General features: G+C 38.7%; 2 protein-coding genes across 3 annotated transcripts; one reads left to right on the top strand and one right to left on the bottom strand.

The window, feature by feature from the left end:
* Positions 1–222: 222 nt before the first annotated feature.
* slc16a7 (solute carrier family 16 member 7) lies at positions 223–3,127 on the bottom strand. Its single transcript, XM_031727825.2, has 5 exons — positions 3,086–3,127; positions 2,741–2,971; positions 2,447–2,590; positions 803–1,663; positions 223–681 (listed from the first exon to the last, which is right to left on the bottom strand). The coding sequence occupies exons 2-5, from the start codon at positions 2,955–2,957 to the stop codon at positions 458–460; spliced, it is 1,446 nt and encodes a 481-aa protein (XP_031583685.1). The 5' UTR covers positions 2,958–2,971; positions 3,086–3,127; the 3' UTR covers positions 223–457.
* A 2,352-nt stretch (positions 3,128–5,479) lies between these two features.
* Positions 5,480–7,848, top strand: LOC116310900 (uncharacterized protein At5g50100, chloroplastic-like). 2 transcript variants are annotated; one of them, XM_039604048.1, is made up of 3 exons: positions 5,480–5,720; positions 7,156–7,290; positions 7,394–7,848. In XM_039604048.1, the coding sequence occupies exons 1-3, from the start codon at positions 5,592–5,594 to the stop codon at positions 7,586–7,588; spliced, it is 459 nt and encodes a 152-aa protein (XP_039459982.1). In that variant the 5' UTR covers positions 5,480–5,591; the 3' UTR covers positions 7,589–7,848. The 2 variants fall into 2 exon arrangements, with proteins under 2 accessions (XP_039459982.1, XP_031583686.1); XM_031727826.2 differs by having other exon boundaries at positions 7,102–7,290.
* Positions 7,849–8,487: the final 639 nt, after the last annotated feature.

Here is an 8,487-nt window from a genome sequence, read left to right as displayed (position 1 = left end):
AGATGTGTGTGGCCTCAGGTTTCATGTGATAGGGTTCAGTGCCATCTAGTGGTAATAAGTAACACAGTTTAGTAACACTGAAATGTGGGTGCATGTGGGTTTGGACTTCTTTTCTTACATTATTCAGATATAAGAGTCAGAAGATTTATTATTATTTAACTGATGAAGAAACCAAATGAACTGCTTAAGTTTATAAAGCCATATGGATTGCACTAGAACAGAGGTAGTTCCTTGTAATTTATTAACAAATCCTCAGAGTTACATATGTCACACACTGTAATAATAATAATATACATAATATGAGAATTTACAAAATAACAAATGTGAATCTGCAAGTATTTAAAAGTCTAACTACTCTAAGTCATTTAAGGTACAAAATACATTAACATACTGCATAAAAAACCTTTGCAATGTCATTTTGTATGCATCCACTGAAATAAAGTCATAGTCAGCAAGTTCATTCATCTGTTTCATTCATCGTTCTATCATCCTGGTTCATTTTTAGTTCTACTGCCTCGTCAGAATTTCTTGTCTCCATTGCTTTGCTCTTCCTGCGCTCCTCATCCAGTTTTTTATAGTTGTAGTAATGCATAATGAAGAAAAATATGCCAGAAACCAGCATGAATACACCGCATGCATAATACATATATTTGTAATCACCAAAATAATCAACCAAAGCTCCTGAAAGAGAACACACATAATCTGTTAGTAACTCCATCTTGGAAATTTCTATACTTTGCTTATGTGTATAATCAAAATCACAATTCAATGAAAAAAAGAAAGAAAAAAAAACACCACAAACCTGCCATTGGAGGTCCCAGAAGCACTGGCCCACACTCAATAATGGTGACAAGTCCAACAGCAGTGGAGAAACGAGGAGCTCCAACAAGGTCCATTAGAACTTCAAAAAGGAGTGCAGAAAGCATCCCAAATGCCAAACCAAAGAAGACAGCATATACAACTAGGCCTGTATAGCCAGATGCCAGTGGGCACATTAGGTGACATATGCCATTGTATGAAACAGCAAAACTGAAAAAATACTGTATTCTTGGCCTAATCCACTTGGTGTTGCCCACGAAGCCAGTTGTCGGTCTAACGAACATGTCCGCCAGAGCAAAAATGGAGAGCAAGAAAGCTGCTGAATATTCATCAATCCCTTGATGTTTGGCATATGGAGCCATGAAAACCACAGGTGCAAAAAAGCCAAAAAACATGACCACATTACCAATTAGATAAATGAGGAAGCCCCTGTGTCTGAAAAGTGAGACATCTATGAATTTCTGCACAAAGCTGTGACCCTTGCTCTCACTTTGATCTTCAGTCTGAAGGTTATCAGAGTGGGTACTGGTGTCTTCAGCAGCAGCGTGTTCCTCAGCTTCATTTTCACACTTTGATGACTCATCTATTGTTTTGCGTTGTATGCTTTTGTTGACTGGTCTCATCAAAGCACCAGCTACACAGCAGTTCAAAACAATGGATCCCAGGATGAGGAAGCTCCCCCTCCAACCAAAAGAATCAAACAGAAACTGATTGAGAGGAGCCAGAGTGGAGAGAATAACTGGACTTCCAGTCATAGCGAGTCCATTGGCAAGAGGCCTTTTGACCTGGAAGTAAGTGCCTATGATCGTCAGGGAGGGCTGCAAGTTGAACGCGAGACCAAAACCTGTTAGAAATTAGGATAAAATTACACACAGTAGTTTATGAATTTATTCCCTTTAGAATATTTTAAATAAAGTGCCTAAAGTATCAGTTAAAAAGTACTTTTAGTCAGTTGAATGCACCTCTTATTATTATCTGTGACATTAGTTTTATATCGGTGATGATTTGTTTACAGAAAAATATATATATATAACTAGTCCCATGATATAGACATTTCTTTTCTGTACTTCTCTGGCTGGTGCAGCGCTACTAGATTAAAGATTAGGTTTAAAGTCTGAGAGGTTTGTTTGCTCTCAGTTAGTAAAATGATCATGTGGTCTTGCCTGCACATGTGTATGTGTGGATGTTCTAAATGCACCTGGGTTAACAGAACATTAAGAAAAGAAAAAAGGTTTCACCCAAATCTAAACATTGCATTGATGTTGCCGCTTTAAGAGGGGATTATAACTTATATTATATTATATCATAAGGGTCATTGTACTCGTTGCACTGAACGACCAACCCTTGCTTTACACAGGGACATAAACAATCCCTGTGGGTTGATCCTGATAGTAAAAAACTGAATGAGAGTTACAACACAACCACTCCTTCCTTCAGTGTAGTCAAGTTACAACCAGGTGTCATAAAGCAAACATTATAAAGGACAGCAACAGCCATACCAGAAAAATAACACAAAATTGAATTGAACATGTGCACTTTAAGAAAGTGAATTATTTTAAAGGGTAGTTCATTTAATTGTTGGACTAGCCTATCTGACTGTTAACAAAAAAAAGGAAACATAATTTACCTCCAATTACTCCAACACAGAGATACAGATGTATTATATTAGTGCCAAGAGAAGCGAGAGCCATGCCAGTGCAAACCATGACCCCGCCAACTATAACCACACGTCTGCTGCCATAGCGATTGACCAGTACACTGCTGACAGGGCCTGCACACAGGAGAGAAATATCTTACATTTTTGGTAACGTTCTGAGGGACAAAATTTGCTTGACAAATCCGGTCATGGGATACGCTGCTTGGGAATGTGCCAATTTTTTTTAATACATTTGTCAATAGTTGAAGTATGACGGCCACTAACCTCCTGCATACATAGAAGCAAGCATGACTGAGGACACCCAGGCAATCTCACTGTAGGAAACTGAAAAATATTCCTGAATCTCCTTGAAATAGATGGTGAGGGACTTGGGAAAGGCATACGAGAATCCTATGGAGATGAAAGCGCCGAAGACGACAGCCCAGCCCCAGCCTCCGTCTGGTGGGGTGTAGCCTAGATTGGTTACTGCTGCGGGGGGCATGTTCAATTCGCCGGCTGGAAAGTGGGAACAGCAAAAATAAGTGAACAGAAAATAAACAAGTGCAACTTTTCAAAGAAAGAGTTAGATTCACATATTTTGCATCACATATAAATTTCACAAGACCTCACCTCTGCCCAGTCCTTGAAACTGTATCGCCCAGCCTATGAACTCAGTCCATGTGCCACAGTCTTGCACAGGGACAGAGTTCACCCTGCTGTAAGGTCTTTGATCTCATCACGTGTGCTGTCATGAAAAATATGAGTGGCCATACAAAATAGAGCAATAACCCAGCACTAGATATTGATGACAATAAAGCTTCTAGGAAGTGTAATTTAACTGCTAAAATCTGTTTCTTTTAACATTTTACCCTTTCATAGACATACATTCAGTTTTACTGCTGAGGCCCTTTGAACTCATGTAGGCAGTGTTTGTCTACTCATGTGTGTTTGTGTATTGCAGGTCGGTTGGTCAAAATGACTAAAATATAGTCGGTGATAAATACTGATCGCCCACAATGTTTAACAACTGAGTGATTAATTGATTAATGATTATCTTGTTTGTGCGTCATGCTCTTTTGGGAAACCTTTGGGAAAGCTGGGATTTGTTTTGATGTCACTTTTGGCATAGACTGGCTACCAAGAGCATGCCCCCAATACAATGGCACCCCCCGATGGCAGGGGTCACCCTCAGCAGGGCTAACTGAAAAAAAATGCTTAGAACACAACCAACAACTTGGTGCCAATCTAACTAGATCACCTGACCTAAGTTGAGGTCAGAGCTGTTTTTACAGTACGTGTGGGAGGGACTTATACAACATTAGGAAGGCTGTCTTAATTTTATGGTTTGTCCATACGCTTTGATTAAGTAAAAATTAATTAACTGAGAAACTGTGTTTTGTTCATGTGGTGAAAAACAGAGTGCTTGCTACAAATTCAATGTCAGCAGTGTTAGGCCATGTGGTTGCTGAATGTGAATGCTGGAAATAATTGGTCTCTATTTTATTTTTCTTAAAATTATGAGTTGTTTAAAATGATGTAGTCACTGGATACTCTTTTAGCTTAGCACAAAACCCCTAGTTTTTATGCTTCAGCTCTCTTGAAAAGGGCTTTGTGAGAAATTACAGGAGAAAATAAACACTCATAAGTTTGCATTATAGATGTTTAGGGATCTTAAAATATGGGCTATGAGACACAGTACTGTATTTTTTCCAACAAAATATTATTATATGTAGTTAAGGCTTGTTATGGAATAATTCTTGACCCTACTGCAGATCTCACAATATTTTACGTCCACAGACAAATTAGATCTGTACAAAAAAAATACAGCTCTGTTCAAATGTGTATTTGTTTCTAAGAACTAATCTCACAACCTTAGTATTCTATCCAAGTTTCCAGCTTTCAGTATCGAAATTAGCAAATTAATCAGTTATGAATTGTTGGTTTATCTTTTAGAGGTGCTGTGAGCTCTGTTTTTTTTTTTCTTTCATGAGTTACTTAAAGATGTCTAGACGCTGAGCGATAATGTGCTCCAATTCAACCTCCTCATTAATCAGCTATTCAGACTGCAAACCGCATGTTTTGAAAGAAATACAACAAACACTACATAAAATGCAACTGAGAGGATAATAATTACAATTTATGGATTAGAATTTAAGGAAATTAAACAGCCTCACTAGCCACTTCATTAGGTACGCCTGAGTTGGACCACTTTTTTCTTACAGAACTGCGTGCATAGATCATACATCAGCAAGGTGCTGGAAACATTCTTTTTAGTGTAGATTTTAGTGTATAAACATATGATAGCATCACACAGTTGCAGCAGATATAATGTTGCACAAACATGATGTGAATCTCCGGTTCTACCGCATCCCAAATATGCTCTGTTGGCTTGAGATCTGGAGACTGTGCCAGAGAAACCAGTTTGCTCAGTTGGTACTAAAGGTCTCAAAGAGTGTCAAGTTTGGTAAAGTTGTTCAAACTGTAGCATCCCTTTCCTGTACTTATCTCTCACAACTGGCACCAAGTGTGGTCATCTGCAGCTCTAACCCATCTGCTTCAAGCTTTAACATGTTGAGCATTTAGACATGCTCTTCTCCATGCCTTGGTAGTAATCAGTGGTTATTTGAAATGCTTCATTTTGGCTTCATCAATCAAGTTTTCACTCGGAAAACTGGTGCTCACTGGATATTTCTCTTTTTTTGACCATTCTCTTCATGGTTGTGTGATCCGAGCAGTTTCAGACCAGCCATCTGGATACCTGCTCACTAAAATCTCTTTTTTCCCCAGTTCTGAAGCCTGTTCAATTGGCTGATTAGATATGTGTAAAAATAAAAAATAAAAAATCGTGACCTTTTTCGGTCTTGGAATATTGAATATGGAAATGTAAATAAATACTCAGCATTTCTGTTTGTATACGTAAGTCAGAGAACATGGAAATGTTCAGGTTCATATACGTGGCTGCACTTCTCGCACTCCAGTCCACTAGATGGCGATAATAAAACAAACCCTAGATTGCCTCAAAGGGGGAAGAAGAAGTTATTCAAGAGTTATTCAAACGCTTGTATAATACGGTTGTTAGCTGGGGAAAAGTCAGGTTGATTCGAAGTTAGAGCTGTGTAGTCATTTGTAGCTTCAGATGTTTTCAAAAGTGAGAACATGTCTGACTTCGGGTTTAGCCAGATTGCCCAGTTGTGTAAATTCAAGAGTAACATCTGTGCTCTGCAAACATCAGCATCGCACCTTCAGTTCTGAGTCTGGTGTCAGGGTGAGCTGCTCCCACTGTCTCTCTGTTTCTGCTAAACTACATGGCTTTAAAGTTTTAGTTAGCGGGCTATAAAACGGGTAAACAGTTTTAGGATAATATACTGGTTAATACGTAAACCCTGTAAAGTAACCCGCGTCACTGGTTGAAATGTCTCCAGTTTAGCAGCATTATGCTTGCATTGCGCAAGATCCAGTGATATAAAACCAGGCTTACGATTTCATAAAACTTATTTTACATGTGTAAAACTCCAAATGTAAGACTTGCTTTTGACCTTGTCCTCACTGTGTGGTAGTATCTGTGCCAACTGAGCAAAATTAAAGTTGCACTTTGAACGTTGTCATATTTTAATGTGTCTTGAATATTTTGGTTTTTAAAATCTCAAATATGAATCAAATTCTCAGTGCTATCATATCCAGTAGAGGTCAAGCTATATCCTTAATTATCGCAAATAATTCCGATGTGAAGGAGGAATTCGTCTCAGAATAATACATGATGATGATAATAAAATAATAATCTGACAGGGCTTAAAAAAAAACAAAAAACAAAACTTAAGACAACGCTGTGGCAATACGCAACTCAATTTTTAGTTCATGAAAGTTTTCCTGGGCTAAATTCAAATTATTCAGGATCTTTGATGTAATGTTAGACTGTTAATGAGGTAATCTATTCAAGGTTAACATGTCTTTTTGAAAAAAGATTATGATTTCTCATGTCAGCCACATGTGTTCAGTGTGAACCTGCATTTATTTGTGAGGAGAATGGGGTCCAGCGGTGGACCTGCCAGTCCTGGTGTTCTTTGGTAAACGTCGGTTGAGCTGCAAGGTCAGGCCCTCATGTCATGCACGTGGAGTCTGGTTCTTCTGGCAGTTTGATGAAAAGCTGGCACAAGTAGGTCATTCTCAAGGGCTCTGTTCCTCCTCGAAAAAAGGAGCAGTTATCTGTCCTGCTGCTGCGTTGATGCCCTTGTGCAACCCTCTCCAGCTCTTCTTGTGTAACAGCCCGTCTCCTGTATGTCCTCCACACTCCTGTGCTGAGACTGTAAACCATCTTGTGATGGCATGTTAGTATATGGAACTACCTGTGCAACCTGAATGGGCTGCAAGTACCATCTAACGCTACCAGTAGAGACAAGGAAACTAGCAAAAAGGAAAGAGAAATATCAGTCGGGAGCGATATGGGGAGAGCAACGGTCTCACCATTTTCCTGCTTCTCCAATGCAACTGTTGTACTTTCATTTGCACCAAAGCAGGTTAAATGAATCCACAATGGTTTATGCCTCCTAACAGGATTTATATCCTTCAAGTTTAACTAATTATAGAAAATTAGGGATAAAATATCAGACAGTTCCTCATGTAAATGTCTGCTCTCCACTCTTTTCCAGGTTCTGTATGATGGGCTTTGTCCAATATGCGTGACTGAGATCCGTTTCCTCCAGTTTCTGCAGAGAAACCGGCCTGAGAAAGTAGATTTCATTGATATCTCTCTGCCAGGTTATGATGGAACAAAATACAAGGATATCACCTATGAGATGGCCATGAAGGAAATGCACGTGATTGATAAGAAAGACAAGGTAAACTCTCAAGCTCCTGATTTAACCAAGATTTTAATGAATCTCACAATATGGAATTCAACATAAGTGTGGTATTATGCACCTTCATGCTGTGTGTTGGCAGGTTCACAGCGGAGTCCCAGCATTTGCAGTCATGTATAGCGCCGTAGGCCTCGGCTGGTTGGGTCGCTTTATGATGTGGTCACCTGTGAGACCATTTATGGACAAATCCTATGACATCTTTGCCAGGAACCGCCTAAAGTGGACCGGACGTGGAGAGGAGTGCACCACAGGACGCTGTGAAAAGAAAATACCCTGAAGCTCCAGCACTGTTTTATAAGTACTGTAAATACATGAAGAACTGCATAAATATCATGCGGATAATCCTGTAAAGTTAACATGAAAAAAATGGTTATGTTGGTTATGTAGTTCACCTAAAGTAATTTAAAATAACAACAATGATGCAGAGATAAAATTACGACTGTAAAATAGAGCTGCAAGATGAATATATTCAAAGAAATATTTCTGAATGTACAGGTTTCATTAAATACAGTTTAAAAATCTGTTTTTGACCGATAACAGCATTTTGTCATGATTTTTATTCTTCCTCTGGTGTGTATTCATATCATCAGATTGGTCCAGTATTCCTTCTAACAAAATCACTGGGGAGGTGGCAGTCAGACCAAAGATAGTGGCTATGGAAACAGATTTAAAAAAAGAAAAAAGCTTTGCTGTACATAAAAAGAATCATTCTTGACAGAAAGGATTGTGTGTTCTGTAAAGGACTGTCATGTATTCATCATATACACGGTGCAGAGATAAGACTCAAAGTCACTGAAGCGGAATATGATCAATTTCCTGTCATGCACAGCGGTTCATTCAAAGCCGATTAAGAACCAAACTGTCAAGAATCTGCCACTAGATGTCATTGTAAGTCTGTGAGAGTGAAATTGTTCTTTAGGAATTGTGCTGAATTTTAGCAAACTCTGATCACATCATAGACAGAAGAACAAATACAAGCAGAAATGTCAAATTTAGTGGATTTGTTTAACAAAAAAATCAAATAAAACTATTGAAGCTCGCTGATTATTTATTTATTTTTTGTGACTATTGTTTCGAAAGTAATGTCAGTGTCTGTGTGCTGGGGAGATAACACGTGAGCCCCTCCTCTTATGTAGATGTTTCACCAAAAATAAACAGGCGTGTAGAACAGCATGT

The sequence above is a fragment of the Oreochromis aureus genome, linkage group 20 (assembly GCF_013358895.1).
Source record: "Oreochromis aureus strain Israel breed Guangdong linkage group 20, ZZ_aureus, whole genome shotgun sequence".
Taxonomy (NCBI): domain Eukaryota; kingdom Metazoa; phylum Chordata; class Actinopteri; order Cichliformes; family Cichlidae; genus Oreochromis; species Oreochromis aureus.
Note: the sequence above shows the minus strand (reverse complement) of the source record. Positions and strands in the feature narration are given on the sequence as shown.

What these genes read in the sequence shown, in the direction of transcription:
- LOC116310900 (XM_031727826.2), top strand. Translation starts at nt 5,592, where the DNA reads ATGTTTTCAAAAGTGAGAACATGTCTGACTTCGGGTTTAGCCAGATTG. An exon ending in GTTCTGAGTCTGGTGTCAGG is followed by an intron (nt 5,721 to 7,101) that starts GTGAGCTGCTCC and finishes ACTCTTTTCCAG; the next exon opens with GTTCTGTATGATGGGCTTTG. An exon ending in TGATTGATAAGAAAGACAAG is followed by an intron (nt 7,291 to 7,393) that starts GTAAACTCTCAA and finishes GTGTGTTGGCAG; the next exon opens with GTTCACAGCGGAGTCCCAGC.
- slc16a7 (XM_031727825.2), bottom strand. Translation starts at nt 2,957, where the DNA reads ATGCCCCCCGCAGCAGTAACCAATCTAGGCTACACCCCACCAGACGGA. An exon ending in TGCTTCTATGTATGCAGGAG is followed by an intron (nt 2,591 to 2,740) that starts GTTAGTGGCCGT and finishes TCCTGTGTGCAG; the next exon opens with GCCCTGTCAGCAGTGTACTG. An exon ending in CTGTGTTGGAGTAATTGGAG is followed by an intron (nt 1,664 to 2,446) that starts GTAAATTATGTT and finishes AATTTCTAACAG; the next exon opens with GTTTTGGTCTCGCGTTCAAC.